Genomic DNA, 25,604 nt, shown 5'->3' with positions numbered 1-25,604 from the left:
TCTTTTTAGTTTAAAGTAATTCAATATCGTTAAGCTACAACTAATTTTCAAAATATTGTGAAATTAATATAAGATAAATAGACAATGTGAGAGCGAGAGATAGAGAAAGAAATGGGATGTGTAGGTTGGGGATTTCCGTTGAATTTTGAGCTGTCCGCAATGTCATTTACAGGTATTTCTTTACATTTCTTTGTAGCTGCGGGACCTCACACTCTTTTTTGGGTATTGATTTTTTCTTTTGCTTGAAAAATGCTGTGACATTTCGATTTATTTTTATTGATTCTCCAAGGGCGACGACGACCACGAGGACTACGAAGAGATGATGCTCTAAAATGCAAGTCAGGCGCCTCTGGCACGCAAGTGATCATCACACCTTGATAAACACACAGAAAGAGAGAGAGAGAGAGAATGAGAATTCTTCCTCACACTTCTTCTCACTCCAAAAAGTTGGAGAATCAGAGTCAGAGTATCAGAGACACAGCGGCCAGTGCAGTTGGGGCCGAAAAACGTATCGAATTTTATTGAAATTCAGTACCACATTCACATGCATGTTTATGAATGTATCTGTGAGTGTGTGTGTGTGTATTTGGGTGCGTGTTATCTGTTAGCTGCCTGTGCATTTGTTACTTTTATGCTTGATTTATTGACTTTATTTTATGGCCGCTTGATTGGACACTAAATGAGTTTTTAAACTCCATACGAAACGGGGCGGACCTTATCAATTTTTTTTTCCCCCCACTTGAAGTTTTGTTATGGAATGTTTTCTGGTTGGGAAGTTAAAGGCACTTACGTTTACAATTTAACCCACGTTTGATTTAAAGTCTGACAAAACGTTTCGATTTTAATACGGATATGAAATGGCATCCGCCTTCGCTCCCTTTATCTTCCTCCGCCACCATTTACCATGTGCATGTGTGTTGTTTTCAGATGGAAACTTACCTGAAACGAAAGAAAGGTGAAAAGAAAGAAATGTTAATTAAATTGTATTTTATTTGAAGGTAAATGTTTGTAATGCAATTAAAGATATAAAACGAACAATCAGTTCAGCTCGTCCACTAAAGGAAAATTTAACAACTTTTACGATTCAATGCTTTCTGTCCAGAAAATATTCAGTGCAAGTACATGAAATTTTGTTAATTGGACTCATGTAAATACATTAAATTTTAAATTACAACAGAAGGGACTTAAGATGTTGTGCATAAATTTAAAGTGAAAGCAAATGGTAAAATTTAAATTCTAAGTTTACATTTCAGCCTATCTCTTTATTTTTAATATACAAAATCACTTTATAAAGACATTTAATTCTATGTAAATACTTCATAAGTAAATCAATCTGATTCTCAATTAGAGCAACTCTTCAAACAAACAAAAGAAAGATCAGTCTTTACTTTATCTAGTTGTAATTCTTAAATGATAACAAAAGCAATTGCTATGTCATTGATTGATTTATAGATTGGTATGAAACTTGGCTTTGATTTTCCATTTTAATTCAGTTTGTTGTCACTCAACATCAGTTTTATCACCATCTTTCTGGACTCTCTCTCTCTTACTTAATGATGTCGGGCAATATGTAGTCAATTATTTTACAGCCCACTTCATTCTCAGATTCATTCTCAGGCCGAAGCTGGAGCTAAAGATTCGAGTCATCAATTCAATCTGGTTGTTCGAATACTCCAGACACAAGTATCTAAGGTTTATGGCTCATGTCAGACTGATTTGAATAAGAAGACCCACGCAATGTACATAATTACAAACGAACATCAAAGTCGTGCACAGACATGGACATAAAAACATGTTAACTATAATTAAACATAAATATCGCAACGGGAAGAACAACAACAACAACAAGAAATAAAACTACAATCGACAAAAGAGCACGTGAATAGCAAAAGTGTCCATCAAAACCTAGGCATTTGTTGTTGCTACAAGCAAATGACGCAGAATTCTTTTTAATTAAACATGAAATTACTTTGTCGTTGCCGGACGGACAGGCAGACAAACTGACAGACAGACGGACAGACAGAGAGACATTCAACCATGTGGAAACAAAGACAGATCGGCAAAAACTACAAGTTTATATGTATATATATGCACACCTACTTTGTATATAGTTCTTAGAGTGGAATAGAAAAATCAAACAACTTTACTGCACTAAATCATTTAATTTAAGTTGCAAAAAAACTTTATAGAATAAGCCAAGGGGAACCCAGAGGTGGCAAGGGGGACAATATCGGCACGTAATAATCATTTACATGAACACTCGCATAAATGTCACGTTGCTGCGATTATAAAAATAACTTGAAACTCCAAACTCAACTAATGGAGTGCTGCCCCTCAAGGCTGCGGCTGCGGCTGAGGCTGTGGCTGTGGCCACAGCAGATACCTGATTCTCCTATACAAATACTTATATAAGTATATATATCTACATAAATGTATGTATGTATGTCAGTCTGCCCCGTTGGCAGTCATAAATTAATGAATTTTTATTTGCTTATGCAATGGGAAAAATTGCAGACCGTCGCCCCGTCTATCTGCTACAATAATGAAAGCATCATATCCTGCTTAAAATGAACAACTACAACAACAACAACAACGACATCTGAGCGAGAGAGAAAAAAAACCTAGAAAATAATCAGAAAAAGATGGAAAGAAGCAAAAAAAACAGTGAGCCAGCCAGGGAACTAGAGAGCTCCTAGCTAGGCCAGGTGGAAAAATTCAATTTCCAGGCATACCCGTGCTTCTGCCGCTGCCGCTGCTGTTGCTGCTGCTGCTGGAAAACAAGTTGCATCCGCAATTAAGTCATCAAGTTGCAATTATTGCCATAAAAACGAACAAAACGCAGGCACAAAAAAATGTGGCCACGCATGAACGTGATGCTGGAAGCTCAGCCTGGCCACACTGTGATGTTGAGTGGGTCGGTTGGACGGTCGGTCGGTTGGTTGGCCGGTCGATTGGTTGGCTCCGTGGATACTATATGTTGCTGGGGTGTTGCCGGCACAGCGGGGCACACAGCTTTTGAGAGCCTTAAACAAACAAAGCAACAAAACAACAACAACTGAGGGGCAGGGCTGGGCAGGGCAAGACAAGGCGCGATACATATTGCCAGTTACAGATACAGATATGGATACGTATACTGATACACAGATATAGATACAGATACAGATACATATATGTACTTATATGTACATACGCGGCTTACTAGCAGATAAATTATTTTTTTTCTTTCTTTTCTTTTTTGGGTTTTTATTTTTTCTCTCAACATCGAAGACATTGGCAACCAGTTGCTCTTTGGCTTAATTAAAAGCTGCAGCGTCGGATTGTTCCACGGATTGGGCCAGGTAAACGCACAGTGGGCCACAACTAATGATAGTTGCTTTCAAATCAAAGGTTGGGAGCAAGGGATTAATCCAATTTATACCAGAATACATTCAAATAATCTAACAACAATAATTTTGAATAGATAGATCTGTTTATTAGTGAAACTTTTTATAATTTCTTTGGATCTTTACAATGATGAGATAAGAAATTACATTTCAAACCAATGTGCAATGGGCAAGAATCGGAGCATTGCAATGCGATGCGATTCGATGCGACGCATTGTAGCTTTTTATTTACTTTTTATGCTGCGGTCGGCTGGACAAGTCGTCGTTGAAATGACACTACAATGTCTTGAAAATGAAAATAAATACGTACAATGAGGAGCGGCATAGCGAGAGTGAATACGAAGAAGAAGGGACAACCGCGACATCAGAAACAACAACAATGAAGGCAACATACATACATACATGCATAGGTATATAAGCCCCATGCGAACAGCTAGCCAAGCCATGTGGTAACCTGGCTACATGTTACACATTAAAGCCGCGGCCAATACCAATCCCAAGACCCGACCGGGTCCAGTCCAGTTCAGTCCAGGCCATGGCAGGCCAGACCACATCACATCATCCAAACGACCCGGTAGACCCTTTTGTTTTGTTTGCTTTTCTGATTTTGCAGCCAAGCGCAACGCGCTGACAATGACTTTGCGTTTTGCCCTCCTCATGGAGGTTACACTCTTTGCTGTTTTATAAATCTCATTTCAAGAGGATTTGTGTGCCTGTCAAAATGTTGATGTTTCACAAAACACTCGGAATGGAATCAAAATCAGAATGGGGAATCAAGAGTTGCAAGTTGGTCGGGTTGTCTGTTGGCAAGTGGAAGTTGCAGACTCTGCTCGATTTCAATCATGATCGATTTCATTTTATTCTCTGTCTTCTGTGTTTATTTTCATTTTTTTTTTCCTTTTCGTTTGTTTGTTGTCTTTCATTCTTGTTGTTTCACTTTGCGTTACTTTTGATCTCTATACTTGGCTGGGAATTAAAGTTAAAGATTTATACGATTTCATTGGGCATTGAATTACCGTCAGATGAAAAGAGAGCTTTGAAATATTTGAGTGACTTGTGGTGAAGTGTGTTTTTTTCTTCTTCTCTGTTATTAAATTCGTCCTCTTCTTCTACTGCTTCGTCTTGTACACATTAAGTTGTGGGAAGAGGAGGGAGACAATTGTCTGTCCTCTTTATTGTCTGTCGGCAAATTACAACAATTTGTTTGCCTTATAAAGATAATGCCAGAACAAAGGCATAACACACAAACAATCATCATTATCGAAATGTCATAAAAGCAAATGAGCGGGCATTATTCAATTTTAAACAACGAATATAAGAGGCAACAGCAGCAGCAACAGCTGCCAAACAACTTAATACTGACAACAAAAGCTAAAGGGAAACCAGCAGCTAAACGGCAGCCCAAAGCATCATCATCATCATCATCGCCGCCATAGCCATCCCAATCATCATCATCCCAATCATTATCATCATCCAAAGAAGAATGCGTTGCGATTCCTGGCCAGGCAAATAAATGTTTCAACTGCCTCAAATGCCCTTTCACTTAAAAGCGCCAGGGAAAACAGAGTGAGAGAGAAAAAAAAAAACTACAGAACAAACAGCCAAAAAATTAAGCATAATTACTGACAGCAATCGGGGCGGCCACACAGACTCAACTCGACTCGACTCAACTCCATTCCGCCGACAACTGGAGCCAAAATAAAAATACGTGAAGGCAGTCCAAGTAGTTGGAGTTGGAGTTTCGGATCGCTGGCAGGAGAAGAAGAGGAGCAACGTTTTCATTAAAATTGCTGGGCCAATCTTTTCGGCAAGCTGGACTGGACTGCAATTTGCCTGGTTTCGGTTTCGGAGTGAGACAATTATAAGCATGACAAATGAATTTCGCATTGAAAACGGTCTGAGCATACCAAAAACCTGTCAGTCAGTCAATTGCAAGCAAAGAACTTTAGCTAGCCAGCAAAGATGATACTGAGAGGAGGTAGAAAGATGGATTGAAGCAGCTGTTGTTGCCTTGGGGCACACCTTCACCACCAATCTTTTATTTGTGTGTGTGTGTGTGTGTGTGTGTAGTATATGAATAATTGCATCAAGATTTTTCTTTGCTGTGTTTAATATTTTGTTTTTGCTGTTTCGTTTTCTCATTTTTTGGACAAGCCTTGTTCAAGGTGAATTTTAAGGCCGAAACAGAAAAAAAAAACCGCAGTCGGCGTGACAAGCGACGACCACCATGAATGCAACCGCGCAAGGAGGCCTGCAAACAGTAACAGCAACAACATAATTTAATTTTTGTATTTTAAGCGTCTTAAAGTGAATATCCGTAGCGGAATTGCTTACAGTTTTAAAGCAATTTGTGTTGTTTGCACGTCATCATCATCAGCAGCAGCAGCAGTAGCAACAACATCAGCAACGGCAGAAGAAATGTTTATGAAATTTTTCAAGTATTCATAAAAAACCAATACCACAGTTTTACGATCTGCCCCCTCTCTCTATCTCGCTTTCTTTTTCTTTGTGCCAATGTTGCAAGTATTGTTGTTGTTGTTATTCCGTTTTATTCTCTGCAATAGCATTTGTTTGACGTTGCGTATACTTGATTTTCACTTTATTTTTCATGCTGTTTCTTTTTTCAATTTTTAAAATGCAATGCGGACTTCCCTTTACAGGCAACAGTCGTTGTTATTTTTGGGTTTTTTCTTTTTTTCTTATTATTTTTTTGCATCTTTTTATGATGAAACAATTTGATATTGCTGGTGTACCATGCCAGGGCTGGGGTAGATTTTTTACATATTTTTGGCATTGAATGCAACCAGGCCAAGACACACAAACAGTAAGGGGCCAGAGACCAACAGAGAGGCGCGAGCTAGTATTAACCCTTTTCTGTGTGTGTGTGTGTTTGCATATGTTTACACTGTGTATTAGTAGGGTGTCCCAGAAAGATATTTTCTTTTTTTTTTTTCAATGTAAGAGTTTGAGTCGGAAAGATTTGATTAGGATTTTAATGAATTTTTGTCTCCACTTGGCATGAAATTTCTAATCTTGTATTAATAAAAGGCACTAAAATAAATTGCTTAAAGAAATTTTCAAATCAGAAAATAGATTATATTCCCTTAAGACATCTATTTTAGGGGACTTCTTTTCCACCTAATCATCTAGGAATAACCGATATGAAAAGTCTATATATTTCTGCTGCAATTTGTTCCATCTATATATTTGCCAATTGAATAACCCTGTTGAGGTTATGACTTTGTTTTTTGTTTTTCGTATGTGTATCAACTTGTGTACACGCATATTTTTGGCAGCCACAAAATTTTGCACCAGCAACTAAAGAGCAACAAAAAGGGTCGAGCAAGCCGAGCACATGAAATTGTTTTCAACATAACGACAGCAAACCAACAAACAAACAAACATTGAAACGATGAGAGCCAAAAGAAAGTAAGGAGAAAAGGGCCATCCGTAAAAAAAGCATCACTGAAAATATCTTGCCAAATAAAACAAACAGTCATAAAAAAGTACAAAATATCCATAGATATATATATGTATGTATATGAAAACAGAAAAAATTGCACAGAGCCTCGTTAAATCTAGCGGCCTTTCATTTTTAAAATGTGTGTTTTTTTCCCTCCATTTGGATTTTCTTTCGTTTTTCTCTCTCTCTCTTTTTCTTTAAGCTAAAATTTTTGTTAATGTAATGAAAATGTTTTTTTGCTTAAAAGGATTGAATTCACATGGCAGACACATTCTATTTAAATTGTGATGTAAGCCATCCTTTTTAATACCCTGCAAGCAAGTCAATGCCATTTGAAGCTACTTTGTTTAAGCCGAGCATAACCCTTAAATCTATATTCATATTTTTACAGGGTATCCAGAAAAATTACAATATAAAAGAACAAACAAAATATAAAGAAATTGTTTAAATTAAATGGCATAGCGAAATTTCAAATGAAATGAAATGATATCATAGCGTTGCCGCATTGCCAGGAGTTTGACAGGAACAGGACACCCTGATGAATATTTTATACGTTTTGCACGTGTTTGTGTTTTAATTAACAAAAGGGCAAGTAGCACAACAATAAAAACGGCATATTAAATGGCTATGTGTGTGTGTGTGTGTGAGTGTGTGTACGTATGTGTGCAAGTTGTTAAAAGTTGTTTCATTAATTGTATGTGGAGTGGCTCGGCAGGTCTCCTTTTTAGATGTTGCGCCTTCATCTTGGCGCTCGTAAAAGTGTAACAAAATGTTTACCAATTAAGTTAACAAAAAAAAAAAAAAGAAAGAACCAAAAAAAAAAAAGCAAAAAACTCAGAAATGAACCAAATATGTACGAATAAGAGCAGAGTACAGTAAAGTGAGGCACAAACGTTGAATTAATTGCGTGGGAACATTTTACTGCGTTTTTATGCATTACGAGCAATGAGCGAAAGAAAACGTTGCCTAAGACGAGCCAGCCCAAGACGGAGCGTAAGAGGGGTGGCGGTGCGCGTTAGGCATACATTAAATCTTATAGTTTATGGCTTGCATATAAAAGCCCAGCCACAGCAATGAAAACAGCAGCATATCACCCAATGGCAGAAGTGGCAGCAAGTTTATTTGGCTGCAGATTTGACAGGCCGTCGGCATTTTGGGCTGAGGCTGTGGTTTTCGTATATGAGCCAGCTCGCCCGTTAGTAAATGCCTCATAAATCAAGTTGTGTAGGTGTTGCGTTGTAGACATGTTAACTACTCGTCTCCAGCTAACGTTTCTCTCTCTTTCACACACACACAAACGTACTTCCTGCATGCGTGTAGAAGGAAATTAAAATTTTCACAAAAGTGTTGCCTACTTTTTTGTTGACGCCATTAAGGCTCATTAGCACATAGTTTTCGCCCCCTTCCCCCAACCACCCCTCCACAATTTGATGAATGGGTTTTGAGACAGCTTCGGCATTTCATTAATTTATCTTTCATTGAATCTTAACACACAATAATTAATGCAAACCATAACTGAAAATAAACCAAATAGTTGGAAAGGAAAACACAGTCCTTTAGCCCGAGGACAAATCAATAAAATTAATTATTAGTTCACAAGTGGGGCTTAGATTAGATGCTGATATCATTAACATATTATAATGCTTAATCACATTGTTATGCGCCCGCACAGTTTTATGCAAATAGAAATTAGAGTGAGTAAGGCGATAGAAGGATAGATTGTGTGAGATAAAAGATAATAATATTCCTGCTTAAAGGATAACTAATAGATTTTACATTTACGTGTGCTGTGTGTGTTTATTAGTTTTGAATATTTTTCATCTTTATTAATTTGTCATTTTATAATTAGCAAAAAAAAAAAAAACCTGTGCTAAGCCTCTGCTCAATTTTCACATTTCTATTAATCAGCTTATGCAAAAAAAGCTATCGATTTCCCCTCCTCAATAGTTACTACCAATAAGTACTTACTATATGTATATGCCATGTCCGGTATGTTAATGCAAAATTTGCGGTCTCATGCATGCTTAATTACAACAAAGCCCGCTTCAACTATTTATAATTGCTCTGTAATATTTGGCAATGGCAAAAAATTTGCAATTTTTTTTCGCAAGTGCTTACTAATATTAAAACAAATACATTGGCAAAAAAAAAAGAGTAAAACAGCAAACAAAAAACACGAAAATTCATAACAATCGATAGTTAATTAGCCATCATATACGGGCTTACATTTTATGTTGTGTTTTTTCTCTTTTTCGTTCTCTTGTTGTTTAATTGCAATTGAAAGTTTTCTATATACCAAGTAATTAAGTTGAAATATTCCGATTATCCAGAACGTAATCTTTAAAAAAAATATATAAAAACTCAAAAAAAGAAACTATGTATAGTCTGGTGAAGTTTAAATACTCTTTAAATTAATTTTATTCAAAGGGAAAATGAGAACTTCTAAAGGATCTTCTTATAAGAACTCGATTTAAATATGTTGGAAATCGTATTGAAACATAAAATTTATTATTATTATTGAAACCTCTCATACAAATTGATATGCATTTCCTCAAAAGTGTTGAAAATTCTCTATATGCCAACTAGAATCTCTCATTAAGCTGTACAGTTTAATTAACATTTGAAGCGAATATTCTTGTTTTGTTCGCTTTTTCTGTGGGTATCGCTCTTTTCGACAACTTCATTTAGCTGGGTGCCGGCGGGCCACTGGACTTTTTTTTTATGTAATTTGGTGCATTTTCATATTGATTTTCATTTTCCCTGCACACAACAAAAGAAGCAACTCAAACAATTTTCAATTAAGTCAAATTCACTTGAAATTGAAAAATTTGCAACTAAAATGCAATACAAAGCAATGAACCATCGACAGTAGGTACTCGAATCGGTAAACGAAATCTAACAAATTTAAATTGATATAAAACCCATTGACAGTGGTCTATAGATAAAAGTAATTCACATTTTAATCTATATAAGTACAGTTAGCAAGAAGAAGTGCTTACTGTAGTTTAAATTAATCAACACATTGGCCACAAAAATCCTAAAAATTTGCCTTGTCGATTTGAATACGCCTCAGTACCACCTGCCTCATCCTTCCATTCGTCCTTCCTTGAATTTCACGCAGAGAGAGAGAGAGAGAGAGAGTCAAAAATTTTACCATTCGCTTCATTGACGCTCATCATTTTGTTTGTTTAGGCCATTGACTGTGTAAATCGATATGAAATTTTATGATTTTGCTTTTTATTTGGCAATTTATTTTATACAATTCTCGTTTTTTTTTTTTCGTACTCTCTCTCTTCACCAACTCCTCTCTGTTGCTGTCCCTGGCTGACTTCTGGCTTGCCACTCATAATGAAAATTATTTTTACAAGTGGCCTTGGTGAAGTACCGGGGTGCAACACAAAAAAAGTGAAAAGGATTCAGTTTTTTTCTCGAAAGAAAATAAAATTGAAATAAAATTTTGGGCTATTTGCACACATAATATGGCAATGCACGCTTCACCTTAACGCTCAAATACTCTCTCAATTGGCCGAAATTCTTTTTTTTTTTGGCTAACGTGAAAAAATATTTCACAATGGTCCATTGAAAAAGCACTGTGGTCTGCAATGGGCGTGGCAGATAAGTGGCTACCGTTCGGTAGAAATAAAAATTGTTATACAATATAAATAGAATGAGAGAATATTTTTTGTTTTGATGATGGAGGGTGGGTGGTTATTTTCTCCAAAGTTTTCCATTTTTTATTTCGTTAGTTGGCAAATTTTAATTTGCTGAATCTGCACATATTTATAAACACGCGGAGTGGAGAAGTAGAGCACTGGGAGGAGGTTAATGAATGGAAACACAAAAGACAAAACTCAGAGCTTGGAAAGGAAGTCGTGGAATGGCTTTTGAAATGCCGACAGCAGCATTGTTGTGGGAGTTTCTTTATGAGCCATAATTATGTCATTTAAATGCAACAAGCTACAGTCCACCAACATCAGACAGACAGACAGATAGTCAGTCAGTCAGCCAGTCAGTCAGTCAGTCATTTGGTACGATAATTCATAATTAAAAACATGCAACTCGCTCATCTCGAGATGAGCCAGCAACCAGCAACAACAGCCAAGAGAATGGCAGGACAGAGAACGCGAATAAAAAATCATTGCAGCACGCCTTGAGCCCAGCCTCCAAGTTGTGTTGGCCTCCTCCTTGACTGTGGCAATGGATCTGGGACTGGTTAGCTGGCTGGCTGGCTGACTGGAATGGCTGGGATGGCGTGGCGCGCGACTGTTAATTAAATGAGCGAGCAAGCAAACGAGCAAACGACTGATGGAAGTGAATATTCCTATCGCGCATAGTGGAGTCGAGTCGAGTCGAGTTGAGTCGGGATGGGCAGGCAATGAGTGGGTGTGCGACTAAATTGCTAAATGAGATTTGTGAGAGGACACCCGCATCACACACACACACACACACATGGAGGCACACATATGTATGTAAAAGTGAGCACAAAGGGTTAATAGTGCATACTGCCAGCCAACTGCATATAGTGCAAAAAGTCTACTAACCTAACCTAACCAAGTTAGAACAGGCAGCGAGCTGCTAGCCTTCTAATTAAGGCTCCGACTAGTACGAGTTGCATGTGCCCAAGTGTGAATGCGCCACAGTGAGTCTCTATCTGTTCGTCTATCTGTAAGTCCCTCAGTCTATCTGTCTGTATCCGTGTCTGGGTCTTTTGCATTTTGTCGCTCATTAGTTTATTGCCGAAAAAACACAAAAGCCCCCCAACCAGATGAGTTCAACTACCCCACTGACTACGTACATAGGTAGGACTAACTAACTAAGCATTGCAGGTTAATTGCCAGCGAACTCCTTTCTCTTCTTTACTCCATCTATTCTGTTCTGTATGTGTGCCCAACTCAAACCCTCTTTCTGTCAATTAGCAGCAGCAGGAGAACATGCGGAAGTTACCACTTAGAAAGGTTGTCGTCGTTGTGGCATTTAATGCGATTGCAGCAGCAACTTGAAGGCTTGTCAAATTACGCATACGCCGCGTGATGTCTTCCATTTGCCAATCAAACACTGTATTGTCAGCATAAATTTCTTCTCCATCTCCGTTCGTGTCTTTCTCTCTTTCTCACCTCTCTGTTTTCCCTATCTATCAATGGGTGTCTCATTGGGCGCGTTGACAGCCTCTGTCTTGGTCGCCGACTCCTACTCCAACTCCAACTCTGACTCTGATTCGGTCTGTATTTCAGTTTCTGTGTATTGAGCCAAACATGGGGCGTTGATGCACATATGTCACATGATAACAACATGCGGTCCGGTCCGTTGAAGCTGCCAAAACCACAAAAACTTGCCCCACTCTCTCTTTCTCTCCCTGTCTCACTCTCTTTGTCTTCCGTCTCTCAGAAGTAATATAAATTTTGCAAAAATCAGCAAAGCTGTGTAGGCGGTCGAAAGCCAGACCAAGTTGCTGTGGCTGTGGCTGTTGTTGCTGCTGCTGATGATGATGATGATGGAGACAATGGGCAACCACAACAACACGGCCACAATCGAATCGATGCTGCCAGGCCAGGCCATGACTGACGCCCCTGACTGACTGAAAGGTGTTGCCAACTGAAATGGAAGGCATGTCCATGTAATGCAATGGCAGCAAACAAAAAAAAAAAAATCGAAGAAAAAAACACAAAACAGGAGAGAAAAAAAAAGGCTGTCTCATAGTTTGCCTGTTTTGGCATGTGTCAAGGCTTGAACGAGCTCCGCTCAGTTAGCACAGCAAGCAACATGTCCATCAACTGAGGCTGAGGCGCCTCATCATCATCTCTGCCACAACGTCATTGTCCAGCATTTGTTGTCTCTCGTTCTCTGTGTGTGAGTGTGAGTGTGTGTTTTGTTCGTCTGTGTATATTTTGGTTTTGGTTTTCCTTTTACCCTTCCTTTTTCCTTGATTTTCCTGAATGTCGCTCCCTGTTTGCGATTATTTTCTAATTAAAGACGTGCCCTGCAAGACGAAGCCACACATCAAACAACACAACCCTCTCAAGGGGTGGGGTTAGATTAACATGAAATGGTTTGGGCGGGGTCGTCGCATTTTTAGAGTTTAAAGAGAGTCCTGATAAAATGGGTCAAAAAGGCGCCCTCAAAGTAGATGCCAAAAAAAAAAAAAAAAAAACAAAAAAAAAAAAAATGGAAAAAGGCAAAATGAAAATGAAAACTTCTCCAGAAGAGAAAAAAAAGCAACAAAAACTGTTACATGTACCATGGCATGATTAGCATGCTGCCTCACTGTCTGCCTGCCTTCTTAAGCATTCCACAGTGAGTACCCAATAGTGTGGATTAACTCACTAAACAAAAACAAAGTTAGCTTTTTAAGATGAGTTTGTAAACACTTTGAAGATTTAATTGAGATTATTTTTAAAAAGACCTAGCAATATTCCAGTACTTTAATGATTACTGTTCACTTTATTCACTTTATTTGGAGCTTGCTGTACATCTGCTTCTTATGTATATATATATAAACACTTTTTTGGTTTGTTTGTTTGCAAAGCAACAACAAAACTGCAACACAGCACTTCATTAAATATTTAAATGAGCATCCTGTTTTTTTTTTTGTAGCAAGCACCAGCACCTACACCAGACACAGCAGTGAAGAAGATAGTGGATAGTAAAGTGAAGGGAAGGAGGAGGATGGAACGACGAATGCATATGCAGATTCATAAGCAGTTAATTAAGGCCGAACTGGGGTCGGCAACAAACTACAGCTACAACTACACACAAACTACAATCAGCAAGCAACAAAAACAGAAAAGTGAAAACCATATAAAAATGCCTTTGACTTCGACTCTCTTTCTGTCCCTCGATACATACATTCATACGTATGTACATACATGTATATAAGCCAAGTTAGTTTCGTAGGAATAGAGGTTTGCTAACCAACCAAGCAACCATCCAAACAGCCTCCTGCTGGCTGCTTGCTTCCACAGCCGTTCAACATATTTTACACATTTCATTTTCGCTGCTGCACGAATTTATTTGGCAATAAGAGCAGACGTAACAGACAGCACGACAGACAGACAAGACACACAGTCAGACAGATGGAAGAACTAGGAGGACTAGGCAAAAGTCGGGCAAGAGTCAAGAAAATGTATTTGCCTTATGAATACGAATGTTGCGAGAGGGAAAAAACGAAATAAGTCTGATATTCCCATATTCATATATGTTGTATATATGTATGTACATATATCCCATTCCCATATTCATATGCGTGGGGCTTCGCTGTTGCTCTCTGGTAATTTCGTACAAGTGAAATATTATTTATAATTTTTAGCGATGTCAGTTGGGTGGGCGTAACGGGTGCTTTGGGGTCGGGGTGCCATACACACATACATACGTACACATGTACACTGCGCTATGCCGTAAATTATGTCATTTTAGACAAGTGCGCCACGGCGAATTCGTTTCAACATTTGTACAAAACTGCGGATATACATATACTTAGTAGTAGCATATCACCCGCCCCCCCAGACAACCAAACCGACAGATAGACGGACCAAACTGATCCCCATTGCGAGTTTTGTCGCGCTATATGAAATTGGGTTGAGCATCAGCATATATATGTATATGTATACACTGGGCACTGAGCACTGAGCACTTGTGGGGGTTATTATGCATTTTGTCTGTCTTGTCTGGACTGGTCTGGTCTGAGTTGGGTTGAGGTTGGGGGCTTGGGAATGAAGTGCTGCTGCTTGCCACGGCATGCGAAATTAGTTAACGCTGAGTGTTGGGAATGTGTGACGACGACGACGATGACGACGAAATGGAGGAGTGGAAATGGGCGGCATGGAAATTGATATGAATTGGGTTGAGCGGCTCAGACAGCTGTGAAAGGGACAACTCTTTGATAGGCCATGACAGATGAGAAATACATACCTACATACATATATATACATACATAGAAATGCATATGTAAAATCAGCGTTAATTGCCTTACATGTAAAACTGTGGATGAGTTAATTAGGAACTTTTTTTGGTAATGAATTACATCATGTTTTAATGGAAATTGCTTAATTTTTTCATACCCATCAATTTTAGAAAACTTTGCCTAGATTAATTTAAATTTAATTAAAACATTTAAACTTTTTATGTGCATATATGTTGGGCTTAAAGTTTATCTATAAAAACATGTCTTCCCCATATAATTTCATTCGTTTTCATCGTTCACACTCATTCGATTGCAGTCCTTCTTATCTTTTTATAACATTCGCACCTTAAGCTTATGGTTTTTTAAAGGTTTCGCTGTTTCGCCATATCAATTCGCATTTAAACAATCCGACATATATACCCATTAAAGGCAGCTAAGACCACAACGTTGTCTCAATCCTCACGCCTTTGGTTCGACCTCCTTTTGCCTCTGCCTTTGGGCAGTTATCGGGTCCTCTCCCATGTATATACATAATTTTAGCTGCAAGAGTCTCTCTCGCTCTCTCTCTCTCTTTCTAGGCTGTAAAATGTAATGCATAAAGAACCACAGGAACAACAACTAGTCGTATGCTTACTAATGTCAACCAATTCATTTCATTGAGTGCAATGCGTTGGTTGGTTGCTTGCTTAGGCCGACAACGACCAGACGAAGCGTCGTTGCTGCATGTTGTATGTTGTACGTTGTCCGTTTGGTATGGGATCGCCGGGTATTTAAGGCGCATGTTCTGCATTGGCTTAGCCCCAGGGTCAAGTTCAACAGCAACAGCAAAGGCAACGACTACGACGACGATGACTACTTCTCAGATGTAGATGGAACAAAAATAAAAATGAAAACGACGAGAGAGAACAGAAAGAGGAGAAGCTGTAAAGCGTAGCCAAAGCTTTGCATATCGCATATCTAAATGAGGTGATGATGCTGCACATATCAGCAGAGATACAAACACAACACAGAAATACATACAACACATTGCTTTAGCAGTGGCAGCGGCAGCGGCAGCAGCAGCACAACCAATGGACAGACATTGCGACGTCCAAAGGAGGCTCAAATGTCCACTTGAGTGGGAAGCATGAACATGAAATGTTTGCCCAGCAATAACAGCAACAACAACAACAACAACAACAACAACTGGAACGAAGATGACCAGGTTGGTCCAGGACTGGCAGTGCCAATTATGAAAACTGATATGCTTGCGAAAACCCGTTGATGAGCGCGCTTCAAAGCATTGCCCAAGGAGAAAGAGCCAGATAAGAGCAATGTGGAGAAGAGAAGGAGAGCGAGCAGCAAGGGGGATGTTTGGTGATCTCTGGCTAAATGAATGGATGGATGCATGTCCTGCTCTCCACTGGCCATTGGCGCCGCTTAAGCACGCACTATACTACACTACTACAGTTGGGGTTACAGTTTTGATTGCATGCGGATATTGGACACTCATCACGCGTGGCATACGCAAAATTAATTAAACTGAATACCCCCACTGAATGCAGCATGCAATTGAGATTAGCCGAAAGACATGGCAGAGTATATGTGAAATGGAAGGGGGAGAAGGCAGAATCTTACTTACTGGCGTGGGCTAATTAAAATGTAATATTCCAAAGACCTGCCACAGACTGATGATATTTCCCAATAATTAGATTGAAATGCAAGTGAATGACATTTATGATGGAATTGCTTCCCACTTGCTGTGTGTGTGTGTGTTCGGTTTGTAGTAAGTAATTAACCGGCAAAATGTTCAATACTAATAAATAAAGGGCCAAGACGCATGGCATTGCATTGCATTGCTGTTGCGTCTGTAAAACATAATTCACTTGAAGCAACTAACCAGCCAGCCAACCAACCAACATGCAGGAAAAATGCCCAAATGTCGCCCAGTTGAAATTTATGACCCAAAACTGCGAGTGGTCGGGGGTCTGTTTAACAGGGAGAAAGAGCAAAAGCGAAAAAATGGGGAGCAGCAGCAGCAGCATTCGCCACCGCAACAAAGAACAGCAAGAATAACTGCAGCGACAGTTGTTGCAACAACGGATGCAACGTATATTTGCAACAATGTCAAAGGCAAGGCACGACAACCACGACGATTGAGGTTGTTCTTGTTGTTGTTGTTGCTGTTGCTGCCTGATGTTGCTGCTGCGGCTGTTTCTTTGTGTGACGACAGCAATTTATGCACAGAAATATTGTGGAAATTGTTTGACTTTAACAACTAAATTTCCATTGCTCTCTCTCTTGCTGGGTGTGTGTGTGTGTGGGTGCTCCAAATTGCTTTTGCTAGGTGATAAAATGTTGCAGGTGTTGCAATTTACAGACTCTCTTTTGCCATTGGCTAATGTTGCATGTTTAAGCATTGATTTGTGTGCTTGTTGCATGGATGATGACTTTAGGTGTGGCAGCTACCATCATGAATCGGACCACTTCGGTTTATGGCCCCAACGTGCCATATGAATGGCCCTGTCGTCTTAACGAAATGAGTATCTCCTTTTTGCCATTGCAAACCCTGCCCAGTCAATCGCTCAAATCCAAAACTCTTACCAACATTTTAGAGTCAACATATTATATCAAATGTCGCATGTCTCAAATTGCCAAATGAATCATACAAATGTACACATTGGAAGGACCACACATAAAACAGGAAATAAGCACAACTACACCTACCCAAAAAAAAAAAAAAAGAAATGCTAAAAAAGAAATGAAGAAAATCCGAAATAAAAATCTACGCCTACGGTTAAGACCTCCAGATCACAGAGTAAACCAGAGGGCAGCGGTGGAGCGCGTCTGCTTATGCAAAATCTGAGAAAAAGGCAAGATGAAGAAGGGGGAGCACCCACGACTTGCAGCACTCAAACTCCAGGCGGTTGACCAACATAAATGGCGCAAAGTTGAAATGTTGACAGGGCACATTCGTTATGACTGACTGGCAGACTGACTCTGGGTGACTGACTGACTGACTGCGTGCCTGCATGTATGTGTAGAGTCCATAAAGTAAGTAAGTAAATCAAGTTGTAGGTAAGTGAGATTTATGCTCGTGTCGTTTAGTTCTACTCCACAGCATGAATGCAAAATATGACAACATGGCCAAGGCAAATCAAAGCAACCAAAAAAAAAAAAAAATGAAAAGAACCAACGAAATCTCAACTCAACAGCAATCAGATCTTCTCCAGCTGCGGATGCTGGCTACGATATATTTCTCCCTGGCCCTGAGGCAACATTTGCACCATTTGCCTATGTCTATTTGCATAATGTTTGCAACCAAAACTACAAACTCCACTTCTGTCTTCTTTTTACCCTCTTTTTTGGGATCATAAGATACATCAGGCTATAAATGACTCATCTTAAATTTATATAAAAGTTATTCAAGTCTTACTAATATTTATTTGAAAACTTTGACTTTTTTCCAGAGTATTTGATGCAGAATCTCATTTTCTAATTTTGGATTTTCCTTCTTTTTTTGGGCTAACTTGTTTCTAATCGCTGCAGTTGGCTTGTTAATTACGGCAAACATGGAACAACTACCAAACCCCCTCTTTAACCTCTCCTGTCAACGTCATCGTGTTGATGATGCACTTGTGCAATGTTTGATTTATACACGAAGACCCCGTTGGCTGCTCTAATTAGCTGTTGCTGCTGCTGCTACTGCTGTCCAGGTTTTGACCAAAAACTAGAGCAACTGCAGCCAGAGCAACGCATTTGAAAAGGACTCAATGGTTTGGGGAAAATGTGTCAGCAGCTGCTTGTAAAGTAAACAACTTTCACTAACTGCCACTGACTGAATGATGCCTCTTGCTGCAGATGTTCCTCAAAAGAAATCAGTTCACAAATTGAAACTGGAAATGTAGAGTTGGCTTTTCAATGAATAGAGAACTAAGCACAGAGAGGGAAAAGAAGAGACAGAAAGAGAGAGAGGGAGAAAAATTAGCACAGACTTGGAGAAGTCAAGAGCAGAAAGAGAGCTATTGACCAACGCCCACAACAACCATTCCTAGCCAATGGGCTAGGAAGTTAGGGGAGTCGAATAGCGGGGGGAGGGAGATCTAGGCGGGTTAGTCAAAACGCCAATTAAAAGCGAAAACGTTGCAAAAATGGTTGATGACATTAATTGACATTTAGCAGCGACGGGCCATATCAATAGGCCGGACAGCACAATCACCCTAACAAGAGTTGAGTCAGCGGCATGAGTGGGGGGAATGAGGAAGGATTGGTGGCTAAGAGGACAGAAGAGTCAGTCAGTCTCTAGGCCGGGCCGCCTTTCACTGACTATCCACAACGCAATTGTACAATTGGCTAATGTCAGAAAATCTCTAGGCAGTTGTCAGCGGCGCTTTCGGACGTGGGACTCCCATCATTAGCGTGGCACAATTGTGAAATGTGTAATTGCTGCAACAACAAAAACAACAACAACAACGAAGCAGCAGCAGCAGCATCAACAACTATGAGACATGCAGACGACACATTGACAGCGAGTTATGTCAACTCGAATGCGATTTGTTTAGCTATCCCAGTTCTCCCACTGCCCAGGAACTTCAGCAACATAAATATTAAGCAAAAAGGCCAACAAATTGAAAGAGTGAAAAACTAAAGGGACAGAGGCAGGCCGAAAGCAGAGAGCAGGGAGCAAGGACTAAGCTCTTCTTGTCTCTCTTTCTCTTTTGCAGTTTCTGTAATTGGTTACACGACGATACGATGCGATGCGATGCAACAACGCACAAGTGGCCCTCTGGAGCAGCAGCAGCAACTACGCGATTGGCAAAGAAGTGCGCGACAAGATTTATAAGCGCCTGTCAACGAGCTGCAAGTTGCCGCCGTGGCCACTTTTTGATTTATAAGCAAAATGTTGCCGAGCTGCGCAAGTATTTATGAAACATTTCAAGGCAGTGGACACATGGCGGCACATGGTGGCAGCTTCAGCTTCCTTGCCCAGGGTCCATGCTCCAAGACCAAGACCAAGTCCAGGCTCCAAGTCCACATCCAAGAGGAGGAGGCCCATACTCACTACTTGTGTAGGCAGTTGACACTGGGCAACGAGTTGTAATAGTGCAATGCTAAAGGAACCAAAGTTGCAAGTTGAATCCGCCAGTAAGTAGCCACTGTGGCGGCAGTAATTGCGGCGGCATGTGAAATATGAGATAAACTCCAAGTAAGGCCAAGTCCAAGCTTCCCATCTCAAGCTCTGGCAGTTAGCGGAAACTTTTTCAAGCATGTGGCAAGTTGTTTAGAATCCCAACTAGCCGACCAAGAAGACGACGACGACGACATGCGACAGGAAGACAGGCGACGACAGCATTTTGGTGCCACTTCGCGGCATGCGAAATAACTTCGCACAATTGAGCATGCCGACAAAAAAAAACTACAGCAACAACAACAAGACGACGACCGATGACTCCCAACTTGGGCATTCTATTAAATTAATCGTCAATTATCAACGGACTGCAAATACTAACAAACAAACTAACTAACTAACCAACTACTTCAACTCCTTGAAAAGGAACTCTTCCCAATCCATCTAACGGCAAATCAATTACCATTGTTTGGTTGTGGGGTCGCCCCAAGAACTGCATGTCTAATTAAGCCACAATTGTTGCCGAAACTATTCCAATTTTTATTTTTCTTGTATGTCCTTGTTTACCCTCGTTCATTTTCGGCTTGGCAAAAACTTTTGCATGCTAGAAATCCTGGCCCAATCCGACCTGGCCTGCCTTTTGGTTGACTCGTTAGCTTGTTCACTTTTGCCAATGTGTTTAATTAAATAGCAAGCGTAATTAAATTGCAATTAAATTAATTAAAAAGCACGCGTCCTCCTCTGTTGGTGTGTGTGTGTGTATATTTTGAAGAGGGTTTTGCCCTTGTGCGCTTGAGTTTGCCAGTTTAGTTTAGGGTCCTTGTTGATGATTGGTGAACGGACATGAACGGGTCGTCCACGAAGGACGAATAAATGAACAAAATGTTGAGCCGCGACTATGTTTTGGGGTCTATCTTTACCGTTCTCCCCCTTACAATTAGACTTTAATTTTTTATGAGCAATGAATGGTTTCACAGTATTTCCCCCCTTTTTTTTTTTGTTTTTACTTTACTTCCTACCTTTTTTGTTGGTGTTAAATACCTGATTAAGTTTAATGGCAAAATGAAAGCAATTGCTAAACTATGCAAATTGGTGCCATTGGTTTTTGTTTTGGTAAATTAGCTTGGAAAGTAAAGAATTGTTAATGTGTTCATTAGGCAACTTTATTTTTTTGTTTCTGTTTGCAATAATTTATTGTTTAAAATGAGTTACTACCACTGCCAATATTGAAGAATAATGACCAGAAGGCAGAAATTGAACTAATTGAATTGCGGCAATTACTACTCCTTTGTCGGAGGCTACGCATAAAACGGGCTAAGAAGAGGAAGAAATCGAAATGAAAATGCGCAAAAGTCAAGTTCATAAAAATGAAATCATGCCACAGCTCAGGCAGAAGATCAAAGAGGACAAATCAATAAAACCAAGCGGAGAAATAACTTAAAGTCAGTCAGTCAGACAGGCCACAGTCCGTCAGGTCCAGGCACAGAGTCAAATCTAGACCCCAAGACCCGATGTTGATGCCGTTGCCGGTGCCAAGGCAGGGAGAGACCAAGACGACCCCAAAACAACTTGACCTGGTCAAGGCTAAAGGCACATAAAATAAAATTATACAACTTCGGGGAACGGAAGAGGTGGGTAGGTAGAGTAAAACTAAAGCAAACTGTCTTTTGATCTATGGCTACGACGATGCTAAAGTTGATGATGATGATGAGGCCAGCCACAACGGATGAGCCGGCTATGTAGAGCAACGGCAACAGCAGCAACAACTACAATAATAACAACGACGATGAAGTCTCACAGTAAATTGGCATAAGAAATCAGAAATCACAGAAGTTTGCTATTGTATGTGTGTGTGTGTCCAACGTTCGCGGACTATACAGACACATATACAGCGGAGATAAATGGCAGCATCATGGATACGTTGGTTCGATGCTGGACACTCGCTCACAGACCATTGCAATATTAAGTAAATATACAAAACGTTGTCGGCACGGCGCACAAAACTAATGATGTCGAGATGCTGGAGGGGACTGCCGACATCAAGAAGAGTGGGATGAAAGGCATGAAAAGAACTGCTAGCTAGCTGTCTGGCCGGTTGGCTGGCTGCCTGGCAAGACAGTAAGACTCAAACTGCCAACTGCCGACGGAGAGTATACGACTTGCGGACGGACTGCAAAACTGATAATGATGCGGCAGCAAAAGTTTTAGGACTCGTCCGTAAGTCCATTCCTCGTTGTCTGTTGTCCAACGTTTTCCGTTCGCTCTTTGGCACTGGAGCGCTTGGGCATTGGGCTGCGACTGGCGATATACACACGCCAGGTAATAAATTTCATTTCTCAGCTGATATGGGCAATTAAGGAACAATTTTGCAGCTGAATGAGTAATAAATAAAAATTGTATGCCAAGCGATACGCAAGCGATACAAAACTGCAAGAAGTCGTCGTCAGTCGGCAGCCAAGATAGTTTTTCGGATAAAAATACACAAAACGTACGCAGAGACCAGTAAACGGAGGAAGGAGTGCGGACAGGGCAATGCGAATGAATGAATGAATGAGCGAGTGAGTGAGTGAGTCTGTGAGGGAAGTGAGTGAGCAAGACAGACAGCCAGAAGACTGCATCATCTCGTCATTCTCATCATCATCATCATCAACATCAAGAAGCATATGGAGAAGCAGTTTCCCTATCCCTACCTAAGATTGGGTGTCTTTTTTTTTTGTCTTGATGCTTGCCCTTTTGATGAAAACAACTCAATGACGTGATTTGTGCTCAACCCTCGCGCTTTGCCGCCAACGAAGTTGGACAGGATGCTGCTGTTGATCCTCCAATGTTGTGTTGCTTACGGCCCGAATCCTGTCTCCATATATAAATCACATTTTGCTGAATTGATGTGCTAAATTCCTTTGGGTCACTTGGGTTGGGTTCTTCTTCTTTTACTTTGGTTTTTAGTAATAATTTTAGCTTGCGAAATATTTTTGCATAATAAATCAACGCAAGCTTTAAGCCTGATGCTCTGCCACTCTCTACCATCATCTTTCTCTTTCCATTGCTTGGTTGTTTGTTGTCCATCAAATGTAGCCAGTTTTTCATGTCTTCTTTGGGTTTTTGTTTTCTTTTTTTGCATTTTGGGTAGCTTGTCTGCTCTTTGGCATTATTTTAATTACACTGAAGCTGCAAAAGATGCGCAGAGCTGGCAGAGGGCAAGGCAAAAGGCAAAGGCATTCTTTTTAAATGCTGCTCGTTGCTCGAGTGGATTTGCAGGAATTGCGAGCCGGAACCAGGCATGAGGCGTCGGTGCCTTTTGGTAACAAACACACACACACACACACACCTTCACTCACATGCATAATGGCACATGATATGTCGCCTACCTGGAAGAGAACTCTCTGAACACCAAACATACTGGGCACTTGGTGCTGGGGTGCTGGAACAATGGAAGCCCGGCAGCAACGTGACACTCGAGACGGCACCAAAGCTAAAGCCAAAGCCCCAAAAGCTGCTATATACTCTATCTCCTCATATATAAAAGCCGTTTGGCCAGTGGTCAAAAGAGTTTTTGCAGTTTGGAGAGTTGGAGCTGAATTTGGAATAAGGAGTTGGAGTTAGAGTTGGCGTTGGGAGTTGAAGCTGCCGCCGTTTAAATGTACTCCATTTTACTGTCAAGTGTGTGGACCGGGGTTGACATTTGGCAATGGTCGGTCCGTCCTTTGCCCCTTTATCTTCCCTAATGCCCTTGCTTTATCTTTCTCTCTCTCCTACTCTTTCTCTCCCTTTTCATTTTAACTATGTGTGTGCCTCGCATGTCGAGAATTTTAATTTAAGTATGTAAACTGACATTGAATGCGACGAGAGGCAAGGAGCAGCTGCTGATTCTACTCCCCGCTTGTGTTGTGGGTGGCTGCTTTGGGATGAATTGCAGCAGCCGAGTGTTAAGAATGGGAGAATCCGAGTGCAATTTTAGTTTTGTTTGCAATTGGATTTTGTAATAAAAAGCTTGCTAAACTTGGAAACTTGTCTCTGTTGGCAAGTGTGTGAATGTATATACATACGTATTTGTATGTGTTTGTGTGTGTGTTGAAGTGAGTGTTGAAATACGTTTAATGAAAGTTGAGATTGCTTTAAAAATATCTGCTAATGGCATTCTCTACCATGATTTTGGCCCCAATCTTCTTCTGCCTTTCGAATTCCCCCCATTCTCAATCCCAATCAGTGCAAATTACAATCACAGCGGGTGACACTGGTACTCATTAAATCTTTCGCCTTGGTTAACAACACCCAATCAAAGTCATCTACTTCAGAGTGTATACAGAGTGTGTGTGTGTTTGTTTGAGTGTGTATAAAGTGACATGGACTTACCGGTGTTGAATATGGATGCGCTGTCAATCGCACTCCATCCGTCTCCAGCTGTTCGCGCAGCACTAACTCCAGCTCATTGCTGGGCGGCGTTTCACAAAGTATTTCCATGCTCCCGGACAATGAGTTCGGATCGTTTAACATAAAGTATACAGAGGCAGCACCCTTCTCTCTCAGCGAACGTATGCTTTTCAAGAGCTTATGTCGATGGGCAGGATTCTCCACACCAATGGCATCCAGATCAGGATCACCGACCTGTTTGCATATCTCCAAATCATCATAGCCATTGTCAAGAAAACTTTCGGCATATTGTGCCAAGCCCAAGGCACGAAGCCATTCACAGACAATGTTGCTAACGGCCATCGTTATGATTGGTTAACTTTCTGGCTGCGGGGGGTATGTAGGGGGCGTGCCCACTCTTATTCACTTGTTCACGTGTGCAAGGCCAATTACCGTTACAAAATGGCGTCGATTACCAAGCAATGGTATGGGGGTAGCGTCACGTGTTTAGAACGTTTGCCCAAGCTGCTACTAGTGTGCTCCTCCCTTTGCAATTTCCTTTAGTCGTCGTCGGTGTTTAAGCTCTGCCTTTTCTCTCTGCTGTCTTCTTCTCTTTTCCTTTTTCCTACTTCAGTTTGTTTTGTGTTTTTCTCTTTATTGTTTTAAACTGCCTTTCTTTTCCGAAGCGTATGGTATTATATACACTCGTAAAAATTCAATGCCAGTGCGTAACGATGTACACTCGTAAAAATTTATAACGTTTCATTTTTAAGCGGCCAATCCTCTACTCGCCGCTGCTCCTCCGCATTGTTGTTCCTCTCAGGTCGGCAACTGGCAGCATTCTGAAAAACACAAGAGAGAGATAATGAGGAAAAAGTCTGTGAAAATATATATTTTAAATAATTTAACATTGCATAAATTTCAATTGTTAAGAAAAAAGCAAATCCATTTCATCACCCACCCGCATGGGGCAAACAGAAAAGTTGTTCCCACACAGAATAATTCTTGGATTTGAATCTCAAATCAGTATCTGAACAAATCAATGAGAGAATGTGAATGTGAATGAAAAACACAAACCCGCGGGGCCCTGAGTGCAACTCAGTCAAGATTCAAATCAAATTCAAAATGCTAGAAAATTAATTAAACCCAACAGCAGCTACTGCGGTTGCTCACACACACTCACACACACAAACATTCCTAGTTCTCATCAATAGACCAACCGACTGAGTAACAGGGAGGGGGTGGGCAAATGGGGAAATTCCTTATCATAGGGGGTTGTAGTGGTAGTAGGTAAGGGTTTGCGGTTTGCCGAAAAGCGGATAATGCGTGCACGCACACACACATACACACATGAAGGCATTCATATCAGTTTATCATAGACATCTTTGAAGTGTTCCCATGTGG

At 40.4% G+C, this 25,604-nt stretch overlaps 1 protein-coding gene across 5 annotated transcripts in view; it reads right to left on the bottom strand.

Moving 5' to 3' along the window:
• SKIP (Shal K[+] channel interacting protein) overlaps positions 1–25,604 on the bottom strand; it is a 160,274-nt gene that overhangs the window by 87,821 nt on the left and 46,849 nt on the right. For all 5 annotated transcript variants that reach the window (XM_068301669.1, XM_068301670.1, XM_068301672.1 and 2 more), the window contains one exon: positions 24,204–25,042. In XM_068301669.1, the coding sequence (XP_068157770.1) occupies positions 24,204–24,563 (360 nt within the window). In that variant the 5' untranslated portion in view covers positions 24,564–25,042. The remainder of the gene's footprint in view (positions 1–24,203; positions 25,043–25,604) is intronic.

Source organism: Drosophila tropicalis, unplaced genomic scaffold (genome assembly GCF_018151085.1).
Source record: "Drosophila tropicalis isolate 14030-0801.00 unplaced genomic scaffold, ASM1815108v1 contig_878, whole genome shotgun sequence".
Classification (NCBI taxonomy): Eukaryota; Metazoa; Arthropoda; class Insecta; order Diptera; family Drosophilidae; genus Drosophila; species Drosophila tropicalis.
The sequence above is the reverse complement of the archived record's forward strand: the minus strand, read 5'-3'. Positions and strand labels throughout refer to the sequence as shown.